The 18,758-nt window shown below is 43.0% G+C and overlaps 6 protein-coding genes across 6 annotated transcripts; 4 read left to right on the top strand and 2 right to left on the bottom strand.

Moving 5' to 3' along the window:
* Positions 1 to 156: 156 nt before the first annotated feature.
* On the top strand, positions 157 to 2,764 carry IL334_000779 (uncharacterized protein; the record flags this gene model as incomplete). Its single annotated transcript, XM_062932543.1, has 7 exons — positions 157 to 219; positions 302 to 497; positions 687 to 787; positions 865 to 1,180; positions 1,334 to 1,900; positions 1,983 to 2,414; positions 2,535 to 2,764. The coding sequence occupies 7 exons, from the start codon at positions 157 to 159 to the stop codon at positions 2,762 to 2,764; spliced, it is 1,905 nt and encodes a 634-aa protein (XP_062788594.1).
* Positions 2,765 to 2,937: 173 nt separating this feature from the next.
* IL334_000778 (uncharacterized protein) lies at positions 2,938 to 3,808 on the bottom strand (the record flags this gene model as incomplete). The annotated part of the gene is made up of 4 exons (XM_062932542.1): positions 2,938 to 3,031; positions 3,098 to 3,169; positions 3,252 to 3,543; positions 3,628 to 3,808. The coding sequence occupies 4 exons, from the start codon at positions 3,806 to 3,808 to the stop codon at positions 2,938 to 2,940; spliced, it is 639 nt and encodes a 212-aa protein (XP_062788593.1).
* A 2,355-nt stretch (positions 3,809 to 6,163) lies between these two features.
* Positions 6,164 to 6,628, top strand: IL334_000777 (uncharacterized protein; the record flags this gene model as incomplete). Its single annotated transcript, XM_062932541.1, has 1 exon — positions 6,164 to 6,628. One exon carries the CDS (start codon positions 6,164 to 6,166, stop codon positions 6,626 to 6,628), a length of 465 nt encoding a protein of 154 aa, XP_062788592.1.
* A 1,241-nt stretch (positions 6,629 to 7,869) lies between these two features.
* Positions 7,870 to 10,736, top strand: IL334_000776 (uncharacterized protein; the record flags this gene model as incomplete). Its single annotated transcript, XM_062932540.1, has 10 exons — positions 7,870 to 7,977; positions 8,061 to 8,898; positions 8,952 to 9,031; positions 9,083 to 9,457; positions 9,509 to 9,645; positions 9,698 to 9,847; positions 9,905 to 10,260; positions 10,311 to 10,494; positions 10,557 to 10,632; positions 10,701 to 10,736. 10 exons carry the CDS (start codon positions 7,870 to 7,872, stop codon positions 10,734 to 10,736), a joined length of 2,340 nt encoding a protein of 779 aa, XP_062788591.1.
* A 1,513-nt stretch (positions 10,737 to 12,249) lies between these two features.
* On the top strand, positions 12,250 to 15,803 carry IL334_000775 (uncharacterized protein; the record flags this gene model as incomplete). The annotated part of the gene is made up of 6 exons (XM_062932539.1): positions 12,250 to 13,114; positions 13,171 to 13,640; positions 13,699 to 13,733; positions 13,804 to 13,952; positions 14,024 to 15,655; positions 15,724 to 15,803. The coding sequence occupies 6 exons, from the start codon at positions 12,250 to 12,252 to the stop codon at positions 15,801 to 15,803; spliced, it is 3,231 nt and encodes a 1,076-aa protein (XP_062788590.1).
* Positions 15,804 to 16,146: 343 nt separating this feature from the next.
* Positions 16,147 to 17,281, bottom strand: IL334_000774 (uncharacterized protein; the record flags this gene model as incomplete). The annotated part of the gene is made up of 3 exons (XM_062932538.1): positions 16,147 to 16,898; positions 16,968 to 17,147; positions 17,218 to 17,281. 3 exons carry the CDS (start codon positions 17,279 to 17,281, stop codon positions 16,147 to 16,149), a joined length of 996 nt encoding a protein of 331 aa, XP_062788589.1.
* Between the last annotated feature and the right edge of the window lie 1,477 nt (positions 17,282 to 18,758).

Below are 18,758 nucleotides of genomic sequence, written 5' to 3'. Positions count from 1 at the left end.
TTCAGAGTGTACGGTATAAGGTATAATGAGAATGCATGTAGATTCATCAGGAGAATAGATCAATCTCAATATCCTTCTTCAGTCATTTGTTTGATAGTCTACTTGAAGGACTACACATTGGAACGCATAACAGCAAGAAATAAGAGTCAATCGAGAATGAGTGAAAATATCAATGTTGGTTGGATAGGTTTAGGCGCTATGGGAAGTGGAATGAGTAGTGTGAGTAAATATGTTATGTCATCTATATTTTGTCTTTTTTTCGACGGGATAGTCACTGATTCTATTGGAGATACGAAAATAGAGCTTGGTCAAATCAGGATTCAAAGTACAAGCATATGACGTGTGGAAACCATCTCTCGAAACTGTAGTAAAAGCAGGTGCGATAGGATGTGAATCGCCAGCCAAAGCAGCTGAGAATGTACATGTATTGGCATTAATGGTGGTTAACGCTATGCAAGTTGAAGATGTCTTATTTGGCAAAGGTGGTGTTGCAGATGGTGAGTTTCATAACATCCTATCAATTCCGGCATTGATGATATATGGTTATGATCCATCGCTATAAATCGACTTTAAAGCCGTGAATGTTGATCCGAGCTGTCCCTATAACATCTTTCCATCTCTTACTTTGCTCGAAATCTACATACCCGAGATCGACAATGCTGATCTGTATCTTTCAATTCACCTAGTACTTCAAAAAGACTCTGTCATAATCTGTTTCTCAACTGTTCCACCTGCTTTCCTCGTCACCATTTCCGAGAGATTAGATGCTTTAGGAAAAAACATTGGTGTAAGTAGGCCTTTCTCCCTATTTCCCTTACCTTTGTCCCTTTACTTGATGCTTATATGCTACCATTGGAAATATAGTTATGTGATTGTCCCGTTTCTGGAGGATCTACTCGAGCTGCTACGGGTGAATTAACAATAATGACTTCTGGTACATCATCATCGATTGATCGTGCCAAACCGGTCCTGGAAGCACTCACCCAAAAACCAGTAGGAGCACTTTCGGTAGTAGGAGATAAAGTTGGTATTGCCAGTGATTTTAAATTGATTAATCAAGTGTTCTGTGCTGTACAAATAGCATCTCAAGGTGAAGTGATTTCATTAGCTAAGAACTGGGGATTGAACGTTAGATTGGTTTATAATGTTGTTAGAACCGCTTCGGGTGATTCATTCATGTGTAAGTTGGTATAAAATCTCATTTGTTATTCTTCTTCGCGAATACTAGTCTTAAGTCTGGAAATATATGTGCATGTGCTATTTCATCTTTTTGAAAAGGAGATATATGGGCAAGGGAAGATTTAAGCTAACCAGTGTAGTGTAATACCTCCAGTCGGCCACAGAGTCCCTTGGTCATTGAATCACGATGGAATTCCTAAATCAGCCATGACTATCATCGCGAAAGATATAGGAATCGTGATGGATGAATCAAGACAACTATCTTTCCCAGCACCTTTATGTAGTGCCGCAGAACAGATTTTCACAGCTGGTATAGGAGCTGGATTATCGAAAGTTGATGATGGATTGATATCTCAATTATGGGAAAAATTAGGTGGTCAATCTGTAGCTGAAAAGGGGACTGTGGAAGAAGAGGAATCAAATGCTAAAGAATTAAATATAACCTCTCTCTCAGAAGGGGAAATCAAGAAAATATTGGTTGTTGGTTTAGGTGTAATGGGATTATCAATGGCATCGGCTCTACTTTCCAAAGGAATACAAGTCGTTGGCTACGATGTCAACCTTGAATCAATGGATAAATTCTCAAAACAAGGCGGTAAAGTTACCAGTGATGTGATTCAAGCTGCCAAGGAAACTGAAGCGGTTTTATTGGTCACCAATACCGCTAAACAAGCTGAAAGTGTTTTATTCGGTGTAGATGGTAAATCAGGTATAGCTTCGAGTGAGTTTGTCCGTACTCTTGTCGATCCTAATGGCGTATTGCAACAGATTAACTTGGTACTAAAATTGATATTCCTATGTAGGTTTACCAAATGGAAGTACGATAATCATATCATCAACGAATGCACCATCTGAAGTAATCAACCTCCAAAAACTCCTAGATGATCTATCCAAAGATTTACAAATAGTTGACGCACCTATATCAGGCGGACCATCAAGAGCTTCCATTGGTGATTTAGCTATATTCGCTTCTGGTCCTGAATCATCATTATCAAAAGTACATTCAATCTTATCAACTTTATCCACTTCTAAAGGAAATGTTAAAAACCTTCATTATATTCCAGGCGGTATAGGTAATGGATCTAAAATTAAACTTATCAATAATCTTTTGGCTGGTATACATTTAGCTGTAGCTGCTGAAGCTATGGCTTTTGCTAAATATAAACAAATGGATTTGGAAAAAGTTTTCTCAGTGGTTAAAGCTGGTGCAGCATACAGTTATATGATGGTTGACCGTGAGTTGATTATTGTTGTCATTGTTGTTGTTGTTGGTGCTGTCATGGTCAATTTTTTATCAATTCTGACCAAGTCAGAAATCCCCTATCACGTACTAACGACTTATATATTACATATAGGCGTACCACGAATGTTCAATCCCCCTTCTACGCCACATTCAGCCACTTCCACTCTGGTCAAGGATCTCACAATCGTTATTAATGAGTCGAAGAAATACAATACTCCGTTATTCTTGGGTCAAGCTGCTTTGTATCAATTCACAAGGGCAGTGTCAAAAGGATGGGCTGCAGAAGATGATAGTGTCCTTGGAAGACTATGGGAAGATATGGGAGTCAGTTTGAAGTTGTAAACCGTTCCACAAGTTTGTGAATTGTACCGAGGTCTGTAGCGAGAATATTTTTGAATACATTTACATGTAGAAAAGATGCAGTATTAAAGACTATTATACTATGGATACATTATATAAACAAGTTAAAAGAAGACTATAATCAAATCAAAATCGAATCCGTGACTGAATACGCTTTATCCAGTAGGCGAAACGTGGTCGAAGATGAGATAGAACGTTTGTCCACCAAGAGCTTTGATTGCTTGACCCAAAGGTGTATCTGCGCCGACGCTGTACGAGATTGAACAAATGAGTGATAATTTCCAAAGTACGTGAAGTGAAACCGACCGCACTCACGCTGTAGCAAGTGCGTCTGTGAATCCAATGTATTTAGCATCTAAAGCTTTTACATATGCGAATGAGTTTACGCTGCGAAAGAGTTTGTTTTGAATTCAGTCAGTCAGCTCGTTGGTTTGGTAACAGCTCTCCATGGGTCTACAAATGTACTCACTCTAAATCACCGATGAATTTACTATATCCAGGAACGTACAAACCGGCCGTATCTTGAGTGAGGAGTTTTAAATCTATTGCAGTATAGAATAAACTAACTGTAATAGTTTTGACCAAAGGTCCGAAATCCGCAAATACCTCTTCTGATGGATTACTTGAGCTTGTTAAAGAAGGTAGAGTCTCAATTCCATTTAAAGCAGTGTTGAATGCGTTGGACAATCCTTTGGGAATATCATATGTTCCAGTACGTGAATCGTCTTCATACACTTTTAATGAGTTTATTGGATCTGCCTCTATACACATAAATACAGAAATACCGACATTGATCAGCTGAAATCGAATAGATTGTTAAGAGACCCATTGGAGGATTGACTCACTGATACGTGCTACGATACCACTAACGGCTGAGCCAAGAGTTTGGGCATTGGAGACGGCGGCTACTAGATTATCGGTTTGAGTATCACGGATCGTCACTGCGCTCGTCTTCACAGGCATGGGCGCGGCAAATAGGGTAGGAAAGATAGAGAGAGTAGCCGTAGCGAGTAAAGTGAATCGCATTATGATTTTATAAGTCTATCTATTATCTTTAGTTTCTAATCTAAAAGGGTTCTTCACAGTATTTTATTAATATCAATGTATGGCGTTGCTCAGTATTGTCAATGAGGCTGAAAAAGTTCAGATTCAACTTGGAGATTTCATTCATTTTATATATGTATTTCTTTCTCAATTAATGTACACCTGAAATCCCAAAGATGATGATCTCGGATGTATCTCAGCCTTGAAGTCCCTTGGACATGACTCATTAATTAAAAGCTGAGATCAATTCAATCATATCTCTCCCGGACCCCATCCAATTTGACAGCTCCACCATGATCATTATCATCATCAAAAGCAAAACACCCTTTTCGTTCATCATGCCCCCATATCCACTCCGCACAACACGGTATGATCGTTTCTCCCAACTTGCCAAGTGGTCATCGTAATGGTGCTCATGATTAAATCTAGGAATGTTGCATTGATTAAATGAACGGGAAGGTATGCAAATGCCTATCCCACTAAAATGGATAGTCTAATGCTTTAAGGCACCCGAATAGTTAGTCCCCTTCTCTCAAAACACATGTCCGATCGTTCCCAAACAATTGGATGGATGACATAATTCACAACCTCACACACAAAACGAGAGAGAAAATTCAACGTCATGATACAGATGCATGCGACAAAAGAGGTCATACTGATCAATCAATCTGCACACCGAGCGGCAGCAATAGGGGGAACAAGCTATCACGTGACTCTGGTCCAAGTTTGATCTTTGGTATTTGACGAGTCAGGGAGTTTGACCGTCCTCAAAGAACCCCATAAATCCTTCTCACCGCAACTGCGTTACAATGTATGAAACCGTTGAAATATCATGTGGCAATGCAACATGAAACATAAAACGACTTGACAAAAAGAAAAAATCAAATGGGTACCTTTTCGAACCTTATTTTCAACGCTTAAACATGAGATCTGTTTCAGATGGTCAAGGATAAGGTACCTATAGCATTAAGCCAGACAAAGAGAATGGCAAGCGACTTGGGGCTACACAGTGGCTATCAGGCATGAGGAAAGAAAAAGGAAAAACCCCTTTCTTCGTTATTGATCTTCATGTGCATGTCTATCTGCATCCATAGTAGACATGAGGACAAAAGTTTGGAATCAGTCTATTGGATATGGATTCTACAAAACTAAATCGCAAGGATAAAGATCTGCTGAGTATCATAGCAGAACCTGACGGACGGTAAGTGTTTGTTTGAGGGACGTCATTTGATAATTAAAAATGGGTGGTAGTCTGGTCCTTTTTCCAACATTGTAAGATAGTCATATTCCGAATTCCCTTTCTTTTCTCTTACTGTTGTAATCCAGTTCTATCTCCCACTATAGGATCAGAAGCAGTCACACCATCCCTACTCAGGAAGATGCCTCCTACCTTCGACATTGATAGGAAGGTACATTCATCAAATGTCGACCGGTTCAAACTTGTGCACTGTATGGTTCATTCACCATGCACGAATTTGTCTAGTGAAATCGGGATCCTTCAATTAAACATCTTCTTAAGGGGCCATTCTCCATGACAGCGGATCTAACGAATGTAGCGGAAATAGGATTTAATGCGAACGAAGCTGTATATGATAACACTTCTTAGACACGAAGGAGGAGTCACCTCCAACCTTAAGTGAACCCACGTCTGGCGATCGTATACCAATGCGAGTCATGGTACAACCTTAATAGAAAAGACGCAGGCAACTGTGGTCTCTGAGGAATGACAAATCACATATATAATGGGCGCAATGATGTGTTTTCCCGCCTCTCATCCTATGACTTCCTCTCATCTTGCTCCACCACCATTCCACGTTTCCCCTACATCCACATTGATATCGGCACTTGTCTCCAACGCGGACCCAGAGAAGAAGTGACGATATGTCATCCCTCCTGCAGTCCTCCCAGTCTTTCCTCGCTTCAGCTTCGCGCTCAACGTGGAAGAAGCCCGTACACTCAATGCCTTGCCCAAACCGGTTTTTGCAATATCCTTAGGCGTCAGCGGCGATGCTCTCGCTTTTGTCAAGGAGGTTCTTGAGATTCTCGAGGTCAATAATCACCCACTGGCAATCTCTCCTTCTTCTTAAGCCGATGGCCCTGTCGTATAAGATGATACTCGATCTTTACGGGCCACAACGCTCAAAACGAAGTACTTCTCAGCAAACCATACGACCGAATACTGATGACACACTTTTTTACCGTTAGAATCGAGGGTATCACACAGAAGCACGACAAGTAGTCCTCAAAGCTAGGTATACCCAACAGCGTTTTGGAATTCTGATTCAAAAACACGACACACCCGATCATGACATCAACTTGGCTTCGAGATGGAAAGGAATGGGTTTCAAAACCTTACTCGGCAGCTTGAGACACGCTCAATTCCAAGCGAGTCTACTGTATTGGCACACTCGGGACAACAGCGAAGATCTACCCTCACACCTCAACTTGTTATCCTCAATCGAGTTAGATGGCAGGGGATGGGAAATGGCTTTACTCGCATACGGAAAAGATCATGTAATAATGAGGACTTATATACTCGCTGCGCAAGCTGCAAATGCAGGATATAAAGCATCTGCAGAGGATGTCTACATGCTCAGTCCCAATACACCTTCTATCGACCACGCTAAGAACAGCATTATTGCTTATTCCAAGGACCGATTCAAACGGAACACATCTCCCATGTCAAACGATCCACCTTCTCCTCTATCTCTCAGTGGTCGATCTTCAAACAACGGTGAAAGACCCAGGAGACGTACTCGATCTCCCTGTTCTGACAACGGTCCAACCTCCACAGGCTCTTAGATGGGTCACAGATCCAAGAAGAGCAAGACATCACACGGCACATCCGAAGGCAAAAAAGATCCGGTACACGATGCCCTTAATGTCATCGTCCTTTAGGATCGAAGACGCCTTTAGACTCTTGATACCTCACAATACTCCCCTTGGTGCGTTAGCGAGAGCTAGACTCAGAAGGATCAGAAGGTTCCGAAAGGCCCTTGACAAATAAAGTGGCTCTGGTTTCTTGTTTGTTGGAGGTGTATCGTGTATTTGATTGATAAGCTCGATTTCATAGGGAATGACTCTGTTGTTGGATACATAATCTCATGCACTGTTTTCTTTGTGCCTGTTCGTTTGCCACTATTTTGGACTCGATGTCCGAATGAACCCGCTTGCATGAGTACCTCTTTTGTCAGCAACCGGAAGTCGTGAGCTCCAGAATGACGGCAACGAGTTCGAATCAGAAAGCAAAAAGCTTTGAACTCTCTTGAACGGCACCAGAGCATCTTACAAAGTGTCAGCGAGGGATTCGAAGTGACTGTGAGATTGTCAATTCCTCGTACATGATGCGCTAAGTACTGCTCATTCCCCGTTCAAAGAGAGTCAGGATCAGAGAGCAGCGAGGACCTATAAGCTAGGGTAAGTTGCGTTCGCAACTTGAGAGTACCAATATCTGAGGTATGACATCCAAAGACTTCCTATACCATTAAGTCCCCCTGCAGGTGTGCAATACACTTCTAGGTATATGCCGCCAGTCCTTGGATCCTTTGATCCCATTTCATATGATCTCCCCTCGCTACAGGCAACGCATCCTTTATGAATCTCGATGAAGTGCCACACTCGCCACCTCAACGGTACTCACCGTATATTACGTAACATGATTTGTTATTGCTATAAATGACGATTCTGGCAATGTATGGTGGAGAGAGAAGGGGGTCACGCCACTCAACAGATACGAAAGAAGATAACATCAAACATACCAATCTCATCCTTACGTGTGAGTCAATACGAGTGTCATTACAATCATATACATGGCAGGACCTGCTCCTCAGAGTTATCGAGCGGGCTCAAACGTGCGAACAAGTCAACATCAACAGCTTCAGCCTTATCATTCCCGCAGGCGGGGGGCCTTATCTATCACACCTAACCTACGTCTTACTTCTCAAACGCTTTGTAATTCACGCGACTACATATAATCGTAGATCAGTAGACAAACTACCACACCTAGGCTCTTTGGTTTGATCAGCAAGATTAGACATCTCAACATGTCAAATGGGATGCAAAATTCGCAAGCTGGACCATCGGCCTTTGCGAATTATGCAAGTAAATTCTTATCTGGTAAGATGGGTAATCGTGAGATAGAAGGAAGCCAAGTGAGTTTCACAACGAACATTATCGTTCGATGTCACTCTGACTGAAATTAAACATATTGTATTAATCTGTTTTTGCTCACTAGATATTTCGATCACCTTCTCCACCTTCACCGTCTCATGATCCCTTCTTGCCTTCACCTTCGATCACGAGTTCACATCCACATTTAGCTGGGGGATCAAGATCACCTTCACCTCATCGAACTCCACCCTTCCCTGGTCCAGGAATTGAAGGAATACCAGATATCGATGAATCAGCAGCAGAGAGCGGATTGGGTGTAGGACTCTTATTTGCTGCCCCAGAAGATAGTGGTCCAAAGAATTCATCCGACGCATCTCGCGGAAATGAAAGATCAATACCTAATCCATATGCAGCATCGTCTTCAGAGTCAGAAGTAGAAGAGGAGGAGGAAGAAGGTGAACCAGAGATTGATTTGGATGAAGTTGCGACTGTACGAAGATCATTACTCAAACCCTCTATCCATCAACAAAAGAAATCGGTTTACCAGAGATCAAAGAAAGGCTGGTTAGCTCATCAAAGTGTTTATCCAGCTTCTTCATCTTCGTCGGGTGAAGAAGATGAGGACAGTGACAAACAGACAGAATCCGAATCAGAGGAGGAAATACCAAAAATGGGTGGTAATAGAAGAAAATCGAGATCCAGATCTCGTGATAAGGATGACGATAATGATAATGATCAAGATCAAACTCAAGGTTATTTGTTATCTCCTTCGGAATTGTATAACGTTTCTGCTGGACTACATGATGCTCAAGATATACCTTCCAATTTGGAGGAACCCCTACTTGGTCCTGATGATCTTGATGAAGGCAGAGGTCAACGAAGAGGTAGAGTGCCTGTCAGGTTACAGGTTTATCATGGTAGATTCGGTCATTGGGAAAGAGAAGGTCTTCGAAAATACAAAGGTGAGTATTCATCTACAGTGTGTTTAGAACCTGCTGACAGCTTTACCCGACAGACTCCGGTTTCCTCGCTTTGTGGCTCACTAGCTTGATGGGTATCTGCATAGGCTTAGGATTCGTGTGGGGCTCTACTGATGTACGTCGAAAGTCCAACTTCTTTGCATTCGAACGCTAATATCTCTCGTAGCCTCCGCCGTCCACTCCCGGTACCCCCACGCCTTCCGCTCCTTCATTTGTTCCCCTGATTCCCTTACTTCTGATTCTGCTCATTCCGACACTTGTATTCCCAGTCGCGTTCCTTCTTCTTCTGCGGAAGACCGTCAGGCCAGTACTACTAGCGACTGCGATCAGTATACCATTCTCGCTCTTCCTCTGTGGATGGTGGGCTTTTGGCGAGAGTTTCAATACGAGCGGTCTAGGTTCGGTGGAACAAGGAGAAAGATGGTGGGGCACAACTGGACTGAGAATAGTCGCGGGACTATTGTGGCTGTTAGCTGCTGGATTCGCCAGACTGGTGTGGCGCAGAAGAAAGAGATTAGATAGGACAGCGTCTGTTGTCGAGGTCAGTTCGACATTTCATAATAACGATTACAAGCTAATATACCGTAATCAGCTATCGACTAACCTACTTCTTACCCATTCTCCATTGCTCTTGCTCACTCCATTACTACTGGGAGTTTTCGCTATCACGTCTATACCTTTCCTCACTCTGCTTATTCGGCTAGGCACAATTGGATACTGGAGACACCCGTGAGTAGCATAATTTTCTCAAATTTCAGCATAAGCTCAATTTCATTATCAGTCGTGAAAACACTTGGGTGTTCCATATCCGACCTTACGCTGGATGGCTCATTTTCCTTGTGACTCTCGTCTGGGTATGGACTTGGGGTGTTATTCGAGGTGTAGGCAGAGTCGCTGTTGCCGGTGTGGTTGGGGAATGGTTCTTCCATCGGTGAGTTCATTGATGGTTTTCTTTCGAAAAATGCGGAATCTGACAAAATATGATTAGGGATGATATTTCTCATCCACCCGCCCTCGAGATAACCACTGCTGCTGTCCATCGAGCAACGGGAACCTCTTTGGGTTCGATCTGTCTTGGTGCAGGTATCATTGCTGTCGTTCGAACAGTGGGACGAGCAGCCGCGGAGATGAAACGAGTGACCAACCCAAAATCGAAAATCCTCCCTACACCCCTTCATTTCCTCACTGGATTGACGCCTATCTTCTCTATTGTTGCGGGAGTTCTAGATCAGTTGAATGGATATGCGTTGGTGTATGTTGGAATTACTGGAGATGCTTTCTGGCCAAGTGCAAGAAGGGCCGTTGGCTTGGCAGGAAGAAGGAAGGGAGGTCGATTACTTGATTGTGAGAGTGATCCTGTCTCTGATCGAAAGTCTACTGAACGCGTCACCTAGATACCCTTATCAAACTTCTTCTCACTCTCAGCTCAATAGCCTTGGGCCTCTTCACTGGCACCGCAGGCTATTTGTACATGACACATTCACTTTCTAATCCAGGTTATGCACCGCTAGCGGGATTGTTATGTGGTGGTTTACCATTCTTAGCTGTGAGAGCGGGGGCTGCTGTACTGGGCGACGCGTAAGTCCTTAAGCGCCTATCTCTAGGCATCCTTTAAGGACGTTAGCTGATCATCGTGATAGTGCCGATGCCTTGTTTATCTGTTATCAGATCGACAGAGAACTGGGAGGTGACCACTGTGAAAAAGCGAAAGAAGCTGTAAGTACATTGATGTTGATTCTTACTGTAGCAACCAGTTGAACTCACCTTACATGTTTGCATCATAGTTTGCTGGCGAATTACCCAGAGACTCAGCTGTATAGATTGTCAAGGAATAAAATTGTGCCTGTGTACCGTATCCCGAATCCCAACCCCCTTCGTGTAGAATCGTTTCTCAAAGTAGATTGTGGAAGAGTACCCAATAAATTAGACAGATCTGGTAGGAACAAGGAATTGAAAGTGAAGATAGCTTTGAGAAATTGTACATTCTTAAGTAGTTGTAATATTCTCTCTCTTCAGATGCATGTAGTACGCCAACAGTCACACAGAACCCCATTCGTCTTGACTATTGGTTACCAATAGAAACGGGCAGAATGATCTAGGCATAAAGTATATATACTCTCGTCCATATCAGTATTATCGCTCCTGTGAAAAGATCATTATGGCATGTTTACAAGGTGATTTATTTATGCTTCATTTCATCGTGAATCCCTGATTTTTAAATCACCCGAGACAACGATGAAACTCGACAACGATACAAAACAATAAGAATTCCTTGTTCCTCCAACTTGAAACTATTATGCATTTCCCTCTCCTTGACGATTCAGCGCACAACCTTCCTGACATTGTCTTTATTGTTCACTTTCAGTCCTCGATCGTAGTGCACAGCATACACCGAAGATGTGAAGATGGGCGTTTGACTTGGAAGGAGACTTGCATTTCGACGAAAGATGCGAGGGCGGATCGCTGTAGGAGGAGGTGATCGGATTATCGGCAAGATGAAAAACATTCAATCAGTCACAGCCATAGGACTGTGTTAGCTTCATCGACCTATCCGTTCTGGAAGAGAACAATGGGGCACCTTGCTGGATATCGAAGATATGGAACAATGAAAAGCGAAAGCAGAGACAATGAAGGGGAATCAAGTAGAATATGAATCAACATCATCCGAGCGTCCTTCATTGTTCTCTCTCTGTTTTATTGTCCCTTGAATCATCTAGATCCGTGCTATACTTTGGAATATGGACCCATCTGTTCATGAGAATATCATAAAGATTACACAGATCTCCTGTTAGAGGAAATGTAGATGTAATGTCTTCATCATCATCTCATCTACCTCATCTACCTCTTCAAATTCTTCAATCCTGACAACTCTTTCGGTCAGACATATAATTAGTACAAGAAGGCCGTAGTCACTGGACAGCGACATCAATCTTGGAAATCACTGCAATCCCTTCTAGGCAACATCGTTGAGCTATTCTTTTGGTAACATCTACAAGTCAGAGCAACGTACCTCAACGTCAGCCTTGATCCCTGCTTTCAACGTAGACACTTACATAGTACAACATAAGTTTCTCACAAACGGCCTTATATCAACTTTCGAGTCACCTCTTGCAAGTCGAAGATTTGCATGCGGTAGATAGAATCATTGGCATAGCTCACTTGGAAAGCAGATCCTCACAGACGATTTAGCAAATTTCATTCGACAAGCAATCTATATTTAGTAGGAAACCAAAATAACTATCTGCAAAGTACTCGAACTCGGTCGTCGAAGGATACGACATTATCCTAAATCAGTCACATTCAACCTATGTATCTTCGTCCGACCATACCAAGATGACATTATCCGATCAAAGATCGTTACAACGTATGATTGACGAGTTTATGGAAGATCTCACACCTCGCTCTCCAACAGGAAGTCTTCGCTCCCAAGCTCCTCCGTTTCCTGCTTCGCGGTATGTGGAGAGAACTCAGAGTGCTGGTGGACATAGAAGGACTCATAGTTCACCTGGAGTGATTCCTATCATCTCGAATAAAACCGAAAGAGGAAGAACACTGAGTGGTGGGACAGCTGGGAGAGCATTGAATTCAGATGGCTTACTATCAGATATCAACACTTTCAAGAAAAATAGCTTGACCGAAGATCCCAACAAGACTGATTCAAAGTCAACTCCCATTTTATCTATTGTGGCCAAACCAGCTTTACCCAATATGCAACTGCCATTCATACTCGCACGATCCAACCGTACTCCTGAGTTGCAAAATGCTCTTCCTGCACTTGAACGTCCTTCCCCGTTAATCCTTCCGCCTTCCAGATATGAGTCGATCCCAACCACTCTTTTGCAAACTTCATCTCCCATGGCTATGTCCACACAAGCCACTGTCACTACATCTGCTCGGCCTCCTACTTTGCCCCTTCCTGCACAGCCGGTAGCACACACCCTACCGCATCAAAGACCGTCTCGTAACTCTTTCAATGACGGTTCACCCTCACCACGTCGCTTCGCAGCTGCGGTAGCTATGATGGAAGGGGGCGACTCGCCTACTAAGAGAAGATCCAGATTGGACAGTGAAGAGGTACTTAGAAGCCCGACAAAGAAAGAAAAGGGTAAACAGAGGGATGAAGGTGAAAGACCTATGTTGCCGGAAGGCAGAGAACAGACTCCCAGAAGAGGACTCATCGGTCCTGGAGGTATCGTTCGTAAGTTCAGAGGATTTCAGTGGATATTCCAGTCATCTTGCTGACTTGATTCAAAGCTCGAATCAAGTCCCGATCCTCTTTGGCAAAAAAAGTCAAGAAATCTCAACCATCTTTACGTGATCATATCTTTAAACCCGTTATAATCCCAATCCCGCCATCCCCCCCTACCACAACAGCCATGACCAATGGAGTACCAATTACACCGATAACACCGTCTTCGACGACGTTCTTAAGACCAGCACCAGCAACACCTCTGACTGCATCGTGGAAGACGCCCAAATTTGCCATGTCATCATCTCGTAATCCCTCTCCTTCTTCGAGCAGACAACCTACACCTACACCGATTTTCGCTCCTAGAAGTGGCAGAGATGGATTACCACCTGGACCTGGGTCTGAATTAGTCGAGATACCAAGATTCAAGAAGAAGGAGTTGAATTTGGGTATAGTTACCAGAAGGGGTTTTGGACAGAGAATCGCCTGGTTGATGCTATGGACTGCTTGGATGATGAATGGTATCCTGAGCTTGGTGCGTAGGCCAACGGAAAGAAAAGATGACCATGCTAATAGCAGGCCAAAACTAACAGTTCTTCGATGTGAACGTTATCTACATCCTTGTACAGTAGGTTTCCATTTTATTGGTCAACAACCGACATACCCCGAAAGATCCAGCTGATCGTCCTCTGGCGCAGATGCATAGTCCACCCTTCTTTCGGAACCAACAACGCCAAAAGCTGGGAGTTTGCAACAGCTGCGTATATCGTGCTTTGGGCTATCTCAACATTGGTTGTCTGGCTTGGATGGGAAGTATTCTATGAATTCTGGAGAAGATGGAGATTGCGTAAGTCTCATAGGTCCGATGTCTCTCATTTGAAAAGTGCTGATCAAATGGTATCCGACTATGTACTGCAGCTCGACCAGCGGTAGAACCAATCTTCTTGTCTCTTCCTGCTTGCCTCCATTTGTCCCTCGTATCCTTCAACCACTTTACCTTTTTGTTTCATATCCGGACTTCGCCACTCAGCACCCCCTATGCTCGCGATATCATCCCGGAAACTTGTCATTTCTTTCTTCAGCTTATCCCAGGCATGGTTCCACTACTACCGCGATCAGCCATTGCAGTAGTAATCCTGATCAGTTTTTGGGCACCTGCAGCGGATGTACAAGCTCCGTATGGAGGAGCGGTAGATGCATCATCCAGTCGAGACTCCAACTTTTTCCGAGCCGACTCACCTGGCGAACTTACCTTTTACGCCAAGGGTGTGCTTTTGACTTTTACCGTTTTTGTCGCCATCAGATTATTGGTGATTATTGCTTCAGGAATAGGATTGTGGATGTTTTCCGGTCGACCATTAGGTGGATTGATAGGACGTCGATTCTCTCGAAAGACTAAATATTCTGATCCACCTACCACCCCCCGTAAACCGAAATCATCCTTTGAACCTAGAGATCCATCAACCACCAGTTCCCCTCAGAAGTCGTGGGTTGATCATGAGAACGAATTTAATTGGGCTTGGAGAGAACGTACTAGGTCAAGAATCCAAGATGCCTTTGAATTGTGTATGATCAGGAAGAATGATAACAGATTAGGATCGTTCTTGTATCAATCTGAAGTACCGTGGGGAAGAATGATTGAACAACCAACGTTGAATGATCCTCAATTCCCAATAGAAATGAACAGACCTGGTCCTTCCAAAAGAAGTAAGCCATCTATTTCGACAACAGATTTCTTCGACGGTTTCGTAGATGGTAAAGACCCTTCGAGATCGAACGAGAATCAGTCACCAAACCCTGAGCTTGCAAGACCGGAATCAACACTTGATCCAACAAGAACAAATTCTCAATTGTACCATTCACCTTCAAAAGCTAATACAGCAGCTTCAAGTTCCGCCACAGACTTGTTCTATACTCCATTCGAGGGGAATACACCACAAACCGAGAAAACAAGATCTGTAGCTGAGAATATACATAGACTACCACCTCTGCCATCACCTTTATCCCTTCAACATCAACAGAAGCCAGAACACTCATTTCCGCTACAACTTCCACCGCCAAGCTCGTACAGATCTGCTGCTAATGGAGGTGATTTGACTGAATTTGGAATAAAAGAACAAGGTCGTATTTCACCTGAATCAGTGGATGACGAATCAGTAGGATTGCTTTCAGCTTCGAATCCATCATCAACAACTGTCTCACCTAAAAGTTCGACAATCTCAAATGCAACAAGAGACAGAAGTCACTCTGCTGTTTCTCAGGATCATACCTATACACCAAGCGGGGACTCGAGTTCGAATTCGCGATCTTCATCCAAGTCAAGAAGAAGAGCATATACTACATCTTCACCATCTAGGGTAGATCAGCTTCAAAGAGCCAGATCCAGTAGTGTAACTCTGCTTAAAGAGAGCGTAGCCAATGCAGCTGCTGTTTCTGGACAATTAGTTAGAAGAGCCAGAAGTGGTACGGTTCTGAGTAGTGATACCGGTCATTATTCGAAGGTTCGGGATAAGGAAGAAATGGATGATGATCGTGAGATAATGAACCATGGTAAGCGACCAGCCGTTTCATCAATTTCCAAGGTACACAACATCTCAGCTGACACGACTTGTACACAGGGCCCGCCACTCCTAGATCCAGAAGAGGAACAGGCTTAGGACTTGGATTACCCTTTTCTATGCCTGAAAAATCAGAGTGATCTATCAATCGACACGTCTGCAAATCGAGAGAATCGACTGAGATATTCTGTTTCTTATCCTCATAAGCATTGTCGAATGAGTGAGTTGCACTGTAGGTCTGGATGCGGAGTCGAACGTGGTGCGATGCAGACATGAAAATAGTAATAAGTTTCCGATACGCGCTTAACGAACTTTGATGATAGAAGACTTGCTCATGCGAGTCTGAGGTTGGATATTTCTTTTCTTTTTGCCTATAATGACAACGATGCATATATTGTGATCAACAAACACTATGGTATAGAACCCAACATACAACTTCTATCATGGTGGTACAGACAAACATATGATAATTTATGGAATGGGTTACGCTGATTCTTGGATTGGACTCAATCTACTCGAGCGAGATGTAGCCGATTGAGGTTGGAGGTGTTGTGGGAAACCAAGGATTTTTATTGGTTCTGGTGATTTAGGTTTTGGTTCTTCGTCTTTCTCTTCGATGGTGGATAACGATGAGGAGAAGCTTTCTTCTGAATTTCGACGATCAGACAGAATTGATCTACAGACACTTGATGAGTCCATTAGACTTCCACAACCGTTCAACAGATCAGACAAATCTTTTCGTTTCAACGTACTTCCTCTATTATCGAAAGAGTCATCTTCAAAATCATCTTCTGATTGATATGTTGAATCTTGACTTTGTCTTCTAATTTTGATACTTGGTATATTCAGATTACTACGAGAGAGTGAAAAGCTTGGTGAATTTGCCCAAGAACATTTACTTGAATTATCCGAGGAGAAATTATCGTTGTCGATGAAACAAGGTGATTGTCTCCAAGGTGAAGGTAAAACAGAAGAATTGAATAATTCATTTGATTCTATTTGACTTGAGCTTGGTTGTGACATGTAAGAAGAACCGAAAGATATGTAAGATCTACATAATGACGGATCTAAACATTCTGGATCACATTCACATCTTGACATCATAGATGAGGATGAAGATGGTGAGAAAAACTCTAATGGCATTGTGGCAGTGGATTGTACACTGAATGTCGGTGTGGTAAGTAATGAATGATCTGGTGAAGGTGTTAAAGTCTCATCAAGTTCAAATGGTACTTCTACAAAGTAAACAAGGTCAGCTTCTCCCTTTCCTTACAAGAAGTGGGAAAAGAGATGCTTCAACTTACCTTCATCACCTAAATGATCACCTTCTTCCTCGCGGTCATGGACCCAAGCAGGTTCAGGTCTCTTTTCTTTCCATCTAGGATTGAGGTTACTTCTAAGGATTGATGGGCCGGTGGTGCATGCTAGCTGGATTGAACTATCAGATAATGATCTCTCAGGAGCAGGTGATTTGGACTTTGATTCTACAATCGAAAAGCAATTTCTGTCAGCGTGTGATCGAACATGTAGAGCGCAAGACACAATCAGACTTACCTTTTTTACTTGTACTAAGACTCAAAGAGGCCTGGGCGCGTCGAAGCAGGAATCTACCTGGCATATTGATATTCGTTGCCTTCAAGAAGATGAGATGAATAGAGTTGGGTTGCTTCTGCAACGCAGAGAGAAACAAGATGAAGGTGTTTAGTAACAGGTCGAGATGGAATAAGAAATATTCGCTGATGGGATATATATACGTATATAAAGAAAGGAGTTGGATGATGAAGACTGGATCAATGAGTCGATAGCTTATCTTCGAATTCTCATGTGGAAGCAAAATCTTCAGTATGTCGTTCGACTGAATTGATTGTGTGCTAAGGACAAATTATGAGGGATGAAGGGATATAAATTAAATATGGGTCACGGTTCTTTTTAACGTTATATATCGAGATAATGAAAAGCGGGATATAAGATATAGGTAATGTGCCTTCGATCCCATCATCACAATAAGCATATAAAAAGGAAAAGAAACTGCTTAATTCATAATCAACTACGTAAATTCTTTTGACATTCCCTTGCATTCCCTTGCTTCCGAGGGTGAACCGATTTGAGACAGCTGTAACCGGGGTGATCAAAAACCATTATGGCACCATATAATTCCATGTCTTATCGTGCATACCCTTTCGGTCACCTTGATGGAAATGATTGGTACGAGGAACGACTCCGGGGCATATGGTGTTTTGGGATGTTTGGGACAATGGTTCGATGCGGGCCATTTCTTAAAGGGTTTTAACGGGTAGTACGACGATCGGAAAGAGACATAATCACCCGTATGGTTTACGTTATGACCCCCGACGTGAACGAGAAAAGAGGATAAATGGAATGGATAAGAGCTTATGGGCGATCCCCCGAAAGCAATGTCTCGCAAAAGAGAGGGAAAAAAGGGAAGAAATGTCTCGGATTTTGTGTCACGGGATATAAGCTAAATCGTGCGTGAAACGCGACGATCTTCTTCCCGGGCCAAGTGAAATGACGTTACTCGACCGGGAGCCATCCCTGACAGAACACCTATCGGGACGGGAGAAAATGAACTTTGACCGGCGCTATGCGGCAAGAGCAAAGAGTGCGATCGACAGGAAAAATCAAAGGGATAATGAGAAAATGAAAAGGAACCGTTTTACCAGAGGTGACAGCCAGGGACAAAGGAACTTCAAGTGTTACAAAAAATAAGGACACGTATATTTGTGAGACATGTTTTTGGGGACAACCCATCCCATCACACCGACACAGCAAAGAACGTGTTGTATGGGCGTTGTGCACATTTCTTGACTGTGCGCTACCAAGTTTCGACGTGACATTCATATCGTTATGTTCTCACAGACTGAAAACATGTGACATCGACTTGAGATCAAGCAGGATCTCGCACACACGCTCGTGAGAATAAGTACACCTATTGCAACGTGTCCGTACATTCAGCGTGCAGGCGACCTGTCACGGCATCAAAGATACATAACAAATTCGCGTGACCGAGAACATTAGACCAGGATCAGCCGTCGTAGTCATCATTACATCTGTGTCCGAAATGTCGAAATAACACA

The sequence above is a fragment of the Kwoniella shivajii genome, chromosome 1, assembly GCF_035658355.1.
Source record: "Kwoniella shivajii chromosome 1, complete sequence".
NCBI classification, from domain to species: Eukaryota; Fungi; Basidiomycota; class Tremellomycetes; order Tremellales; family Cryptococcaceae; genus Kwoniella; species Kwoniella shivajii.
The sequence above is the reverse complement of the archived record's forward strand: the minus strand, read 5'-3'. Positions and strand labels throughout refer to the sequence as shown.